General features: G+C 40.3%; 1 protein-coding gene and 1 long non-coding RNA gene across 10 annotated transcripts in view; one reads left to right on the plus strand and one right to left on the minus strand.

Annotated features, from left to right (window-relative positions):
* Positions 1-16,201, minus strand: part of LOC103551395 (uncharacterized) — a 33,017-nt gene extending 16,816 nt beyond the window's left edge. The window contains exon 1 of one of the 2 annotated variants that reach the window (XR_011522459.1): positions 16,063-16,201. This is a non-coding gene — a long non-coding RNA (uncharacterized lncRNA). The remainder of the gene's footprint in view (positions 1-16,062) is intronic. The other variant, XR_011522460.1, reaches the window with a different exon arrangement.
* The window catches only part of FBXW4 (F-box and WD repeat domain containing 4), an 84,537-nt gene continuing 82,491 nt past the window's right edge, over positions 14,909-16,954 (plus strand). For 2 of the 8 annotated variants that reach the window (XR_011522450.1, XR_011522451.1), the window contains exon 1: positions 15,396-16,196. Coding sequence is in view for 3 of the 8 variants with exons in the window: in XM_070558462.1 (XP_070414563.1) it covers positions 15,406-16,196 (791 nt within the window). In the remaining 5 variants the exon portion in view is untranslated. Of the gene's footprint in view, positions 15,069-15,391; positions 16,197-16,954 lie in introns of those variants that run through there. The other 6 variants (XM_070558471.1, XR_011522438.1, XM_070558462.1 and 3 more) reach the window with 6 other exon arrangements.

Genomic DNA, 16,954 nt, shown 5'->3' on the forward strand with positions numbered 1-16,954 from the left:
AAGACGAATTGCGGGAGGGCTAACAGACAATGCCCACTCTTTGCATTGTGTGCGGGAATTTCTCCACTGATTAAGTAGTAGGTTCCTTGGGGTCTTAAGTGCGTAGCTGCAGTAGCAATTCTTTCTGTCCTCCAATCCCTCTTTTAAACTAAATTCTAAAATGGCTGTTGATCTTCAAAGCTTTAAAAAATGTACATGCCCTATGACCCAGCAATATCACTGTTAGGAATTTATAAGCCAATTTAAAGCAAAGTCAGGAATGTGAATATGGAATGCTCTTTATACTGCCAAAAAATTGAAAACACCCAAATTTCCAATGATAGGGAATTGATTGAGTGGATCATGGTATATCTTACTCAGTGGAATGCTATGCAGTCATTAAAATGATATTGTTGAAGAATATTCAATGGCGTAGAAAAATGTCAAGGTTATGTTAAGCTACAGTTGAGGCCAATTTTTAATTTTTAGAAGTATATAACCACTTCACACCTATAAGGATGGCTATTATGAAAAAAAAAACCAACAGAAAACAAGTGTTGGTGTGGATTTGGAGAAATCGGAACCCTTGTGCATTGTTGGTGAGAATGTAAAATGTGCAGCCACTGTGGAAAAAAGTATGGTGGTTTCTCAAATATTTAAATATAGAATTACCATTTGACCTAACAATTTCACATCTGGGAACATATACAAAATAACTGAAAGCAGGGACTCAAACAGCTAGTGTTCATGCACCAGTGTTCACAGCAGCGTTCTTCGCAATAGCCAAAGGCAGAAATAACCCAAGTGTCCACTGAGGGATGAATGGATAAACAAATTGTAGTACATACATGCAATAGAATATTATTCAGCCTTTAAAAAGAGTAAAATTCTGACAGATGCTACCACATGGATGAACCTTGAAGACATTGTGCTAAGTGAAATAGACCAGATACAAAAGGACAAATGTTGTATGATTCCACTTATATGAGGTAGCTAGAATAGTCAAATACATGGAGACGGAAAGTAGAATAGTGATTACCAGGGCCTGGGGGTGGGGAAACGAGGAGTTATGGTTTAATGGGTACAGAGTTTCAGTTTGGGAAGATGAAAAATTTCTGGAGATGGATAGTGGTGATGGTTACACAACAACGGGAATGTACTTAATGCCACTGAACTGTACACTTAAAAATGGTTAAAATGGTAAATTTACCATAATAAAAAATTGTTTAGGGGCCGGCCCCATGGCATAGTGGTTAAGTTCAGCATGCTCCGCTTTGGTTGCCTGGGTTTGCGAGTTTGGATCCTAGGCCATGCTGTTCTGGCTACCCACATATAAAGTGGAGGAAGACAGGCACAGATGTTAGCTCGAGACTAATGTTCCTCAAAGAAAAAAGAGGAAGATTGGCAATAGATGTTAGCTCAGGGCTAATCTTTCTCAGCAAAAAAAAAAAAAAGAAAAAAATTTAGAAAATTATATGTACAAAAGACTATGTGGAAGTCTGGGTAGCAGATTATAGGTGATTTTATTCTTTTCTTTTTAGTTATCTGCTATTTAGTTTTTTAAATCACTTAAAATTATTTTTAATTACATGAGAATTATATAAATACATTCTCCTTGTAAAAAAGTAAAACATTACAGATAAGGTTAAAATCCCCTTTGATCACCTTCCTCAATCTCATATACATGTGTACCTGAACCCACTAAAATTATGTGATTGTTTTATACATATAATTTTTGTAATATCAGCTTTCAACTTTTTTTTCACTCAACAGTATTTCTTAGACATGTTTCTGTGTCACTCTTTTCCAGTTTCGCTCTTTTTAATTGTTACATATTATTCTATAGATGGATACACTATAGTTTGTTTAGCCAGTTGCCCATTGATGGACATTTAGGTTCCTTAATTTCAGTTTTTTGCTATTATAAACAATGCCGCTTGAACACGATTTGTCTTTTTTAAATTGATTCTAATAAAGTGTGTTACATTTATAAAGAGCAAAAGTATTTTAAAATATTAAAAGTATTTATTGTTTTAATTTGAGCTGGAACAAAGGCAATGACTTTAATTCAATACGTGCCCCCATTTTTCTAGAGGTCACAGTGGCTCAAGACACACATATTCCCTAACACTGTTGATGTGTTAGGAACCAAGTGATAACGCTTGGCCTCCGTTATTTTTTTCTCACAGAATTCAGGGTAGTATAAATCCATCAACTCCCCAACTTTAAGGATCCATTTGAAAACTGAAAAGACCAACAGCTGCTACAGATAAGAGACTGAATCCCACTCCTTCTGAAACTTCAAATCAAAGGAAGTGAGAGCTGGGGAAAGATTTTTCAGCCCAGAGAGTGAAGGAGGTGATAAGATAGATATCTCAACTCTCGTGGCACATCAAAATTCTCAGGTAGAATTAATATAATTTGATCCCTTGGATATGCAACCACATTAGCTCCTGTCACTCCCTGATCTTCAACTCCTAACCTTATACTTGGGATGCTGGAGACGTTAGAATTAGTGACGAAATCTGCAAATTCCCAGCACCTTCTGCTTAGAGCCATGTCATCTTTAACCAAAGGTGCAACTGAGTGTAAAATAAGCAAAGTTCTTGCATTTGCTAAAATGAGTTACAGCACAAAGGCTCTCCAGTCTAAAAGAGAGAGAGAGAGAAAAGAAACAAACTCCCCTCCCTCCAGCCTCCCCTCAAGCCTCTAATCTCATCTGTGAAAAAGAACTGTACTTTACTGTCCACAAAACAGTCTATTTTCAAAGTGAGGGGAGAATTGCTCTGTGAGGAGAGCCATCAGTAACTGCGGTTCGCGAATTCCTGCTTGTTTATAGAAAGCAGTGGCTAAGGATAGACACTTTGAAACCACCTGTGAAAGAATTAAAGACCAAGGGGGGCAAAACCCCCATCACAAACAGAATCTCACTGATCAAGTGTGAAAGAAAAGGAAGAAAGAAAAAGCCAAGTAGATCTTTGCAGGCAACCACTAGATGGACATAGAATTCAAAAACATTCTTTAGTGAGATCAAGGATGGCAGGCTTTGAAGCCTGGAGGGCTGGCGAGTCTCAGAAACGGCCTGGCCGTGGCAATCCCCACACCGAAGCGTCCACAGTCTTGCACTTGCTGGAGTAAAGCATTTAAATTGGAACAATGTCAAATTTCACAGCTATCTTATGTCCAGTGACCTTACGGGACCCCAAGGGAAAGACAGATAAAAAATGATTGTTCTCAACAAGTTCCTGAAAGCGAAGAACTCACATAGGCAACCTCAAGAAATCACTTCAAAATGAAAACACCCACAGACTATGGCAGGCAGGCTGGCAAGCGAACACTGCTTATTTATTCACCTATTTATCCTCTTTGCTGAGGACTCCCGGCATGTCTTATTCCTTACAGAACCCACACAAAGATCAAGCTCCGTCACCACAGTGCGTTAATTTATGAGGATAATGTTATTGTGGGGAAAGAGGAGGTCACAACTATTCTCAATTATTTAACTAATTTGAACCAGTTTTGCTGTTCTTATAAAGAAAGTGAGACAGAACTAGCGTCGGACCAAAAAAATCTACACGTTATGTGAACGTATGTGAATATGAGGACAGACATGAGGTCTCAAACCTCTGCTGTGTTTTTTAAACAAGAATTTCAGCGGCACTTCACATCCCCAACTATGCCTCAGTGAATCGTCTTAGCTTAATTTTTTTTTTCTTTTAAAAGAAATAAGCGTTATAGATGTAGCTAAAACTCCCTTTCGCCACTACCCCCAATCTCATTTCCCACTTTCCTTCGCAAGAGGCAGCCACTCCCATGAGTCCGAGGTGTATAACTCTGTTCTATTTTCAGTACTTTTACATATATGTGTATGGTCCCTAAAGAACTATATAGTTTGTAGTGTTAACTTTTTTTATAAATGGTATCATACTGTATATACGGCTCGGAATTTATTTATTTTGCTTATTACACTCAACTTTATGTTTTTTGCCACTTATCCAGATATGCGTTTTATTTCTTTTTTGGACTTCAGTGTTTTAAAGGAATAAACCAAAGAGGAAGAAAAAGTCTATTCATACCAGAACAGTTGCATGTACCTATATGTTTCTGCCTGTCTCTGACTGTGAGACTAAAGTCAGGAGGATTTCTTAGAGGAAGGGAGGCCTAAATTCAGTTTTGGAAAGAGGCGAAAAAATGCTAAGTGACAGAGAATGTCATTGCAGAGATACGCCTTAAAATAATTTCGTAAACTAGGAATTGTAAGGTTTGCTGTATGATCTTCCCATCACTATTTAAAATGTAGGTTGTATGGCTTTTTTTTGTTTTTTTTTTAACAGTTTGGCTAGATGAAGGATTTGGCTGTGAAAGATATGTTTAAAAACGGATGCTATACTAAGTAACACAAGATTTACTAAAATCAAACAACTCCAGAAATTCTATAAAACACTATCATAAGTCTAACAGGTGGACACACAAACCAATTACAAATGAAAAAATCTTCGATCAATGGAGTCATTGGTGTGTGCTGAATAAAATACATTCAAAAGGTATTTGTCGTGTGCGGTAAAGATACGGAGGTCACCAGTGAGTGCTGCTTATGTTAGCAGTTTTAATTCCACCTTGTCGGTGCCCCTGTGTACAAAACTTGAGAAAGCAAGACTTTGATTTGTTCAGGTTTCCTTAAGGAGGGGCCACAGAATCCTTGAAGCACGATTTGAAAAAGATGGATAAGATATTCCACCCAAAATTCAACATCACCTTTAATCTTGGCCTCTCCTCCTCTAATCCCTAGGTAATGTTTTGTGCTTCTTTTGCAGGAAAGCAATTTTGTTAATCACTTTAGCACCAATTCTTGCATCCCTGGCAATACTCAGAACTGCTTCCATCCAAGTCTTTGATGTGGGAAAGAAACACACACACGCTCTTTCGCATGTAATCTGAAAACAATTCACCTCTTGCCAATGAATGCACAGCACTCCACTTTAATAGAGAGCAAGTTCTGTGGAGGTTTCTAATCCTTTCTGCCAAAGAAGAGAAGAGAGAGAATCACTCAGGTAGCCCAACCTCATTCAGGAGTTAAAATCACTTGAAATGTTTTGTGGTGTGTCTGGGGCTTTTTAAAAAAAATATCACTTGCTCAAGATTACTGCTCTCAGGGGAAATCAAAACAACTCAAGATCAAAAAATAAATAAATAAATAGAAAATAAGAAATAAAAAAAAAGATTCTCCATCCCCAACTCAAATAGGATATTCTTCTCGACTCAGATAACTCTTGATCTAAGTGTATTACAAGAAACCTGCTTTAATCCTTCAAAGCAATGGTGTTACAGATAAGTAGCAGTAACTGAGGTGGCTTAAATTCCAGAAATGTACAAAAGATTTGGTTGGGAACAAAACTGAAAAAGAAAGAAAGCTCAATCTTCATTGTTGTGACTTGAAGAGGTAAATTTACGGCAGTAAAAATGCAAAGAAGGACCCCTAAAAAAGAAATAGCCATAAAAGTCCACAATTGTCTTAATGGTCTTATGGACTGCTTACAGTGTGTGTCTGAATGCGTGTGTTTTAGGGGTGTGTTTGTGTAAGCATTTTAAGGAAGTGAAATTGTTTTACTGATTGCTGGATTCAGATGGAGTTCATCTGAAAATTTATTTCTACATTTTATTGTGACATTAAAACATTCTGAAACTTTATTTCACAAATCATTTTTTTCTCTTTTTATAATTTTTAATTGAGTTCCAATATTTTCTCCCTGTTTAGTCCTTTTTCTTAACATTATCATTGCTTACTGCTTACTTAAATGCAATGAGACAGACTTTATTCTTTTTCCTTCTGTCAGGAATTATCAAATTTTCACAATCTCGGTACTAATTTTGATCAACCTTCTGACATCCCAGTTAATACACTGCAAATTCCCCCCACCCCCCTTCTTCACTATAGCTCTCCTTTGCAAAGTAATGGCAATTTCTTTCATTATGGCCTCTGCAATGACCCAAAATATGCTCGAAAATGATCTTTTGCTTTTTTAGAGAGTGACCTTTTTTTTAGGGATAAAGCCTATTATATGATAGGTAATACAAATATTTAATAGTTAAAAATTCAAAAGGTATGGGGCCAGCCCAGTGGCGCAGCAGTTAAGTGCTCACGTTCCACTTCAGCAGCGCGGGGTTCGCCGGTTCAGATCCCGGGTGCAGACATGGCACCGTTTGGCAAGCCATGCTGTGGTAGGGGTCCCACATGTAAAGTAGAGGAAGAGGGGCATGGATGTTAGCTCAGGGCCAGTTTTCCTCAGCAAAAAGAGGAGGATTGGCAGCAGATGTTAGCTCAGGGCTAATGTTCCTCAAAAAAAAAAAAAAATTCAAAAGGTATAAAATAGTATATAGTGAAAAGAAACCCTGTCCCTCATCCACCCAGTTCCCCTCCTTAGAAGCAAACACTGGTACTAGGCTTTTGTGTTATTTCTCCAGAGATATTTGGCACACAAAAGTCAAATCACACAAGTATAGCTCCCCCCCACAGATGGCATTATACACATTGTTCTGCATTTTGCTTTTTTCGCTTAACGTTTATTAGAGATCCCTCTATACCAATGCATATGGACTTCTTCATTCTTTTTCACAGCTGCTTATTATTCTATTCTATGGATGTTCCATGATTTATTTAAATAGTTTGGAATATATTTGTTCCAAACACTTCTATTCTCTATCAGTGGCTTGTTTCCTCCCAGGTTGTTTCTATGACTCTATCTTGGGTACTATTGAATAAATGATTTTAGTTGTAACACAGAAGGCTCTTCAAGGAATTTTAAAATTTTATTTTCTAAAAGTTTTACAACTTTAAAGAGTTACCCAAAAGGATGTGGGTTTATAGGTTTCAAAAAAACAGCATTATGGAAGTTGTATGATGTCAAGGCTTTCAGCCACCTCCTCTCAGTCTCATCGTGGATCTGCCCTAGATTGCGTCGTGACCTAACTGCTTAAACATTGAAAACTGCTGTTCATTGGTTTCCCTATGTATGTCGACATAGGGTACTGAATTGAAAATTTCCTTCTAATAGCTGATATTAACTTTCTCTTACTACAAATATGAAATATGTTTTACAACACCTTTGATTGAACACTGATTCAACGTGCTATCTCATACATGAGTAAGGACTCAAATAGGAGAAATCGATACTTGTAGTTGACCTCAACTCTTGGAAGAGCTAGGCAAGCTGTGGGGCCTGACGGTTGTGACTCCTCTCCCAGTGCCGAGTGGTCCAAGAGATGGAGATCTTGAGAGAGTATACACTAAACCTCCTGGGTTGTGCCACACACCCACCGAGATTGATCAAGCTTAAGGAATGCCTGAGCACCTGGGCAAAACCTCCTTTCTACTTCTTGGTGGCTCCATAGCACTCAGAGGCCCATGCCCTCGCCAAGTGATGATTTGAATTCTTAACTCTGTCTCGTCAGTGCTGATACCTCTGCGATTATTGTTTGGTTCTATCAGACTGACTTCGGCTTCAGCTTTTTAATCTGCCCATTTTGCTCCTAATTTATGAGCTTCTATCACAGATGTGAGGTTTAGTTCTCTTTGCGTACGCTCTTGCCGGGAAACTGTTCCAGCAGAAAGCCTGTCACCTGTTGTGAAAGGGAGCTGGTGTTGACTTGAAGCAACAGAGTTGGTGGTCCAGCGGCCATGGTCCTGTGTGAGGAGCAGGTGGTCTTGCCCAGCTCCATGTGTTTGCAAACTTCTCTGACTAGCGCTTGCACTGCTAAAGGGAGAAGAGCTCAAGCTGCACTCCTTGTTTCCAGGTCAGTTACTGAACCTGGGAAGGTCCCCAGGGGCTAGCTTGGACTTCTTCCTGCTTTTCTCTCCATGGTGGATTTTAAATGTAGGGGATTTTTCTCATTCATCTCTCCATTTGTATTCGAAACAGTTGCTCTAAGAAAGGGGAAAAGGTACACTATACAGAACATATAATTTTTTTGAAGCAATGACAGAGGTTCTCAAAGGATAACAGTTAAATTTTGGTCCAAAGGCCATAATTGATCTTTACTTAGTATATGAGCGTGTGTGTGTATAATACACATTTTTTTTTACTAAAGTAAAAACTAAAACAAGTAAGACCCATCCTTATTCCATTCACATTCAAACTTTTGTTTATATTTAACAACTGAACATAACACCCTCTATTCAAAATAACGTCACAGAATAAAACTTTAGAAAAGTTGCCTTTTGTGCTTTTCATGTTTTTAACAGGACCCAAAACCTACGACAAGATAAATAAATTTATCCTGTGGTTTCATTTGGTGTAATGAATGTCTTAAATGAAAAATTTACTTGAAGTTAGGCATTCTTAAGTAATAATAATAATTATATTGGGGCTGGCCCTGAGGCCGAGTGGTTAAGTTCGAAAGCTCTGCTTTGGCAGCCCAGGGTTTCGCCAGTTCGAATCCTGGGTGCGGACATGGTACCGCTGGTCAGGCCATGCTGAGGCAGTGTCCCACATGCCACAACTAGAAAGGATCCACAACTTAAAATGCATAACTATGTACCGGGGGGCTTTGGGAGAAAAAGGAAAAATAAAATCTTCAGAAAAAAAATTATAGAATCAGAAGATTTTTATATTTGACTTGGCACTTTCTTCCAGAAGAACTGAAGATGCTCAAGAGAAAATTTTGTCTAGAGCTTAATTATCATTCTTTCGTGGGAAAAGAATACATAAGATCATATTTATTTATATTCTATCTCAGTGGTGACTATTTCTTTTTATTTTATTGAGGTCATAAAGTTTATAACATAGTGAAATTTCAGTTGTATGTTATGATTTGTTAACCACCATGTGTATGTGCCCCTTTACCCCTTATGACCACCCGCCAACTCCCTTCCCTTCTGGTAACCACTAATCTGTTCTCTTTGTCCATGAGTTAATTTATCTTTCACATATGAATGAAATCATATGATGTTTGTCTTTCTCTGTCTGGCTTATTTTGCTTAACATAACACCCTCAAGGTCCATCCATGTTGTTGCAATGGGACGATTTTGTCTTTTTTATGGCTGAGTAGTATTCCATTGTATCTATTTACCACAGCTTCTTTATCCATTCATCAGTTGATGAGCACTTGGGTTGCTTCCTCAGTGGTAACTTTATTTTTATGTATGCATGCATTTACTAATGTAAAGAAATCCCTAGGTAACCATGAAAATTTCACAAGATTTTGTTGTTCCCTTCACCTGCAAGTTTGATATGTTCCATCATCTGTTGCCACATCACTCAGTCTCCTGATCGACAGAGATCAGAAAAATCACCAATTCTGATGCCACTTGGCAATAAAGGAATTGATCTGAGATCCTAATGCTGACGGTGTGCTCTATATTTTGTTCAAAATCTATTTGAACACCACCTATTTCCATGAAAAAGGCTATATCAGACTAACGACGGCATTACTTAACTGGCAGGTCTGGAAACTTGTTTTCTTTTCCCTACAAAGTTACACAGTAAATTTCTATCCTGCCCACCCCCTTACTTGCTCTTCTACCCGTTATAGACAGATGGTCCTTAAATTTTGTATACATATGTGTATACTTACATAATATATATTTAAATACATATATATATATATACTTTATATAAAAATTAGTGCTTGGAGATGTCTGTTTTCTCACAGTCGTAAAGTCAGGACATTCTCTTGGAATGATATTTGACCCTTTCAAAAATGACTTTTTCTAGTACAGCTGTAATTTGAATAACTAGAAATCTTAGGTAGTAGTTTTCTTTTTGTTGGAGATGACTTATGGGACATTATTTCGACTTTTGTCCTTTGCATTTGGGGTGACAGCATAGGGATTCATAATGTCACACATCTCTAAAACTCAGGAAACACACTGGCTTCACGGGCATTACAATTTTTGCAGAGATTTTCTAAGTCACAAAAGGCTAAAATGAGCCTCTTTTAAAAACTTTATTTTGTAGAACAGATTTAGATTTACAGAAAAATTGTGAAGCCAGTATAGCAAGTTCCCAAATACTCCCATTATCAACATCTTACATTAGTATTGTGCATTTGTAACAATTAATGGACTGATCAGATTTCCTTGGTTTTTTACCTAATGTCCTTTCTTTTTTTCTGTTCGAGGACACCACATTACATTTGGGTGCCATGTCTCCTCGCTCCTCTTGGCTGTGACAGTTTCTCAGCCTTTCCTTGTTTTTTGATGATCTTCACATTTTTGAGGAATCCTGGTCAGGTAGTTTTACAGAATGTTCCTCAGTTGGGATTTGTCCAATGTTTTTCTCATTATTAGACTGGGATTGTGGGTTTTGGGAAGGAAGACCACAGAGATAAAGCATCATTTGCATCCTATTATGTCAAGGGCACCTACTATTGGCATGGTTTACCACTGTCGATACTGAACTTGATCACCTGGCTGAAATAGTGTTCGTCAGCCCTCTCCACTGTAAAGTTACTCTCCTGCTCCTTCCATATTGTACTCTTTGGAAGGAAGTCACTATATTCAGCCCTCTTAGGAGTATGTGTGTGTGGGGAGTTATGCTCCACCTCCTTGAAGGTAAAGTGTAACATAAATTATTTGGAATTCTTCTGCATGGGAGATTTGTAAAGTGAACTTTTAAAATATTAAAATGAGCTAGCTTAAATTAAACGATTTCTTATGTTTAGGTGTAAACATCTCTTAGGCTTTTTTCTTTAAAAAAAAAACCAACTGATGGCCAGCCCTGGTGGCCTAGTGGTTAAGTTCAGTGCGCTCCGCTTTGGTGGCAGCCCGGGTTTGGTTCCCGGGCACAGACCTACACTACTCTGTTAGTGGCCATGCTGTGTGGCAGCCCACATATTAAAAACAGAGGAAGATTGGCACAGATGTTAGCTCAGGGCAAATCTTCCTCAGCAAAAAAAAAAAAAAAAAAAGGGTAAAAAAACCCTCCCCAATTATCTATGTAATACATGCTCACTGCAGAAAACTTAGTAAATGTAGAAACGTGTAAAGCAACAGCAAAAAGAACTACCCATAATTCTGCTTCTCATAAGCATCCATGTCTGGTATTTGGTCATATTTCCTTCTAGTCTTTTCTGCATAAGGTTAACTATTTTTAAACAGTACTTTAAATAGTTTCATTTTGAAATAAAAATATTTTATCTTTGAATATGACAAAGGTAGTAGATTCACAGAAAAACAGAGCAGATCTTAGTGGTGTTTTTAAACAGGATTTCAGAATATAAACTACCAACTTGATAGATAATTTCTGAAAACAACACTAGCCTCTACCCTTCTATTTATGAGATGCTGAAATATTTGTAGATACAACATTCACTGTAGGCCTCTTATTGTTTCTAATACTCTAATTTGTTCTTTATTTTACTATTACATGATACACATTTTAAATGGAATAAATAAAGTTCGAAGAAACTTAGGTGGCTAGTTAAAAACTGTAGCAATGACCTAGGCTTAGAATCTCCAACGTTCTTGTTGCACGGTGTGTTTGGACTCACGACAACTCTTTTTCTTTTTGAGAGACTTTATTGATTTTATAAAGGTGACACGTTTCTTACTAAAAAAAAAATCAAGAAATACAGATAAGTACAAAGCAAAATCCAAAAATTCTCTTACCTAGAAATAACCATTATTAACCTCATTCTACAAAATCTCCCTTTGCATATATACAGATAGGGACAAATTTATTAAAAAAGGCTCATATAATACATGACATATATATATTTTGTTACTTAAATTTAACTGAAGAAAATAAAGTGGAAGCAAAATGAAGGAATTACTAAACTTCAGTTAAATGTTCTTTTGTAAGATATATTAATTCCTACAAATCCCTTTCAAGTTTTCCAGAAAGATTATGAAGAGCATTAAGAGGTTGTAGGTCTACATGGTTAACTCTTAAAAAGCAACTGAGACGAGAACAGGGGCTACTTTCGTTGCTTAGAAACAGCTTTTATTTAGATACCAGAACTGCTTGATGGCCAGAGGCAAAGTATAGTATTATTGGCTGTGTCTTTATTAGTTGTAAGCGATCCTCAGAGGACCCTGAATTCTGTGCCTTATTCCATTTCCTGCTGTGTATGGTGAAGGCATGGTTCAGAGACAAGCTTTGGGCTTAGACTGTCTGCATTTGCTATCTGCTCTGCCATTTAGGAACCACGTCACCATAAACCCCAGTTTCATCTTCTGCAAAAAATGGGTTAATAGTTCTCTTCCTTCTATGATTGTTGACAGGAATAAGTCAGACAATACATGGAAAGCTCTAATGATAGTTTCTGATATATAGTAAGTGCTCAATAAATATCAGCTATTACTATTATAGAGGAATAATGGTGAGTATCTGAGCCAATGTATGACAGTGAAATTTGTCATTCACAAAATAATCTCTTTTTCACTCATCTCAGAATAATTCCCCTGTTAAATATGCCTACTTTTAAAATTAAAGGCTGGGGCTCTGAGGGCTTAACCAAATGGGCATGTGGATGTTGGCTACTATGGGTGGGAACAGACTCCTGTGTGAGATTGTCACCTATGTTTATAAGAACGGACTGAACGTACAATTCTAGCCTTTTTACAATGCTAAACATACATTATATACTACCTATAACAGCAATAATCACTATTATGTATGTCACTTACATGGACATACACAAAACACTTTGTATCTGTATACTTAAATATCCTCCTTAAAAATAAACTGCTATTAGTGTTTCTAAATACCCAGTATGTAATTTATATTGTCTTAAGTTTTAATATATTATGAATTCCACAATTTTGCCATTCTAAAGTAGTCTAATTCTTAAAGTTGTCTAATGTTTTCAGTTTACTTATTAATAAAGCTTTTTTATAAAAAGCTTTATAAAAGTAAAGGTAAATTTTACCCTCCTATATTATTTCATTTTCATTGATTCCTGGATTTGAATTTCAAGGGAGTTGATGGCTTTTCTTAAAGATGTTCTTAAGTCCATTGTACTCTATCCTCCTTTTTTTCTGGCTATTAATATATTTATTTTCTTTGATAGTAAAATGCTATTCAGGTTCTCCATGAAGATACGCATTTACTTTTGTTACAAACTCATCTTTTCAGCTACAGTTGAATTTTTAAAATACCCTGTCCCAAAGAAGAATTTTAAAAGTGCTTTTTTGTGATGCAGTTTTTTTCAATTTTGGGAAACCCCAAATTGGATTGTTTTGTTTAGAGGGGGAGGGAAGGTTGATGAAAAATTCTAGCTGCTTCTCTGAGCTGAGACTAAACTGTAAGGGTTTTTTTTTTAAATGCTCAGTAATTTAGGGATACACATCACCACCAAATAACAGAATATATGCCAATTTTCCATTTTTGGCTTTGCCTTTCTGCATAGTGAGTACTTTGGCTCTTTTTGGAAATCATTAAACCATAAATTCTAGCTTAAACAGTTCACTTGATCTCTAGTTTGGGTGTGAAAGAGGGTGATTTGATGTTTTTAAATGATAGTTTAATTTCTCCATCAATGAAGGCAACATGGGGTAAAGAGTAAGTTGTACCTGTGCAATTGTGGATTTTAATACTGACTTGATTTATGTTGGGTTAATTAAATAATTTTCTATGCCTTCAAGTCCTCCACTAAAACTACTAGGTACAAGGTGGATGAACTACTCAGCTTTACTCTGTGTAAAGGAATAGTTAAAAAATTGTCAAACAGTAAGAATTTACAAATGTGTCTAACACAAATCTGAACATAAAATGTAGGAACCATATGCTGTATTCATCTTTGTCTTCCTTCCAGAGTGGCTCACAGTACACAAATGTAGCAAAATCAATAAATGTTAAGTTGATGACATGACCTCAATTTGCAACATTCCTCATCTACAGCCTTTTTAACAGTCTGAATAAGTAAATTTCTTTATAATGATCTCTAAGAGATGGTCTAAATTCTTTAGTTGTATTGAAATGTTGTATCAAATATTGCTTTTAATAAGTAAACCACTGGCTGGAGTTTAGAAATCTTTTTCTACACAAAGCTTTTGTTGTATTTTTCCTTTTTTTTTTTTTTTGTAAGGGTATTTTTTGTAACAGGATTTGACCTGTAACTATTATTGAGAGTTTTCTTAGAGAAGTTCAAAGCATTTTACAGGGATCATCTCATTTATCCCTCGAAAGTAAGGCAGAGACATTATCTTCACTACAGACTGAGGGTTTTTTTGTTGTTGTTTTGCTGAGATCAAAAAGTAATTCTAGGGCAAAGCCAGATTCCGGTCTGACCTTGTTACATGACGCTCCTGGAGCACCATAATGCAGTGTAGTTACTTCCCTAGGTTTCTCCTGGGCTATGCTAGACGTTGAATAATTTCCAGAGTTGATTTCTGATTCACTCTTGCTCCTTGAACATGGGTCTTAAAATGTAAATACAAAATAAAACCCTCAAATTCTTCCTATCAGTATTCAGGGTACAGGATAGACAGACAGGGGTAGGCCTCTCCCCCTGCCCACGCCCCCCCCCAAATCTTACTGCCCAGCCCAGTGCTATCCAATAGAAAAATAATGTGGGCCACAAATACAAGTCACATGTATAGTCTCAAATTTTTCTAGTAGTTACATTAAAATATTTTATTTAGTCCGATGTATCAAAAATCTTCAACATGTAATTAATATAAAATCATTAACGAGATAGTTCACATTCTTTTTCTTGTATAAGTCTTCAAAATCTGGTGTGTGTTTCACACTTATAGCACACCTCAATTTGGACCAGCCACATTTCAAATCCCTAATAACCAACGTGTGACTGGGGGGACCGTGCTGGACGGCATGTCTAGACTTCAGTACGTTTTTCTCAGCTCTCCCTTCAGATTCGTGCCCTTTGAATGGAAGGGGTGGTGTGGGAAAGGGCTCTTGGGTGACCTTAGAGAAACCTCTTGCACTTGTGTGGTGACTAATAGGAACACGTACTTATTTGCCACGTACTGATGCATGACTGGGGAGTTATGGATTCAGGATCTAGAGGACTGCAACCTCCCCAAATATCTAAAATACCAGCTCAATGCCAGGACCGAGGTTCACATTCTGCATGAGAGCCCGGGTTAAGGAACCTGCCAACTTCTGGGGCTGCAGTTGGTGAGGCCCTGGTATGTGGCCTGTGGAAAGGAGGCATCACCCGAGGAAGAGAAGGGCCCGCAGAGAGGGATGGGTACCCATGTGGATGCTTCTTGAGGGCAGGGGCTGCAAACAGCTGCTGCTTAAAGGCAGAAGCTCTTCTTGAGGCCTCTGGCCAGGCCCTGAGCCGCCTCGCATGCCGGCCGTCTGAATGCATGTGCTTCCACCAGCCGCTCCGGGCGGCCCCGGGGACGGGGGAGGGGGTCCACTCCGCAGCCCTGGCCCGCACCCCGAAGCCGCTCCACGGCTGCGGGTGTGAGGGGCGGGCCCAGGCCTCGGCCCGCGCCGCCCCATGTGACCCGGTCCGACATGGTGTCGCCTCCTCCCGGGGCGGCGGCGGCGGCGGCTCGGGCTCGGCTCCGCGTCGGGCCGGCCCCGCGGCCGCTCATGGGCAGCCAGGGCCGCTGGGGGCCCCCCGGGAACGGCGGGCCCGGCGAGGGCGAGGGCGGGGAGGCGAGGAAACTGCAGGAAGGGAGGGTCGCGAGAGGGAAGCGAAGGAAGGGGAAGGGGAAGGGGAAAGCGGGAGCAGGGCAAGGCGGAAGAGGAAGCGGGGCGGAAGGGCAGCCGGAGCCGCAGAAGACGACGGAGGCAGCGGGGCTGGGGGCCGAGGCGGGAGCGAGGGCAGGCCCGGGGGCGGGAAGAGAGGGAGGCGGAAGCGTGGAGGAAGGGGCGAGAAGGATCGCGAGGGGAGCTGAGGGGAGCACAGGGGCGGGGAAGGAGGCCAAGGGAAGAGATGATGGGAAGAAGGAGGCATGGAGGGTCAGGACCGGGCGGCGGGAGGACGCAAGGCCGGGGAGAGCGCAGGGACGAAGGGGTCAGGCATGGGGCCGCATCGCGGGGCCAGGGGTGGCCATGGCGGCGGCGGCCGAGGAGGAGGCGGCGACTCGGGAGCCGGCCGGCCGGCCCGCGGCGGGGCCCGCGCTCTGGCGCCTGCCGGAGGAGCTGCTGCTGCTCATCTGTTCCTACCTGGACATGCAGGCCCTCGGCCGCCTGGCGCAGGTGTGCCGCTGGCTGCGGCGCTTCACCAGCTGCGACCTGCTCTGGCGCCGGATAGCCCGGGCCTCGCTCAACTCCGGCTTCACGCGGCTCGGCACCGACCTGTAAGCGCCCGCTCGCCCGCCCGCTCCCCGCCCCGGGCCGGCCCGCGTCCCGGGAAAGGTCGCACCCCGAACTGCGAGGCCCACACCCGGCCTCCGCCGAGACCCCTCCCCGAGCGCCTTCCTCCTCTCGGAGGCCCCCATGCCAGGAAGCCTCCAGAGAGCATCTCTGAGTTTGCACCCTCCCCGTGGGCGGCTCCTCACAATTAGCCATCTTAAGCACTCCCTTAAGCTTTTAATTGTGTCTTTTCGCAGACACTGACTGCCACGGTGCCTCAGTCCCAGAGGAGCCCGGCTGGTCTGTGGCTTTGGAGGCCTCCTCCGGTCCAGGTCTAGGACCATGTCCACTATGTGGTCTAGCAGAAGGTTCTTGTGGACGTTCATCCTCTCACTCGTTTTCTAGAGGTTGTTGGGCTTCAGGGCTCGTAGAAAATCGAATGTGGAGAAGGGAGCTCAGACCCGAAAAGAAGGCCCTTGGTCCAAGTGTCAACCATAGTTTATGACTAGATACAGGCCGAATGACACAGAAAAGGGTGCCTGCTCATGGCAGGGGCTGGGTTAGGTCTAGGCTATGTACACAGGCACAGTATTGCAGTTTGGCCTGTTCTTGGTAGGATCTGAGACCTGTGAATGAAAAACTTCCCTGAACCGCTTAAGCTGTTAAATAGAAAGGGGAAAAAATGTAAGGAATTGAAGGAGTAAAAACTTTCAGATTGTGCCCAACTCTGTCCAGTTTGGCTTAAAAAACAAAGGTGGTTCTA

Source organism: Equus przewalskii, chromosome 1 (assembly GCF_037783145.1).
Source record: "Equus przewalskii isolate Varuska chromosome 1, EquPr2, whole genome shotgun sequence".
NCBI lineage: Eukaryota > Metazoa > Chordata > Mammalia > Perissodactyla > Equidae > Equus > Equus przewalskii.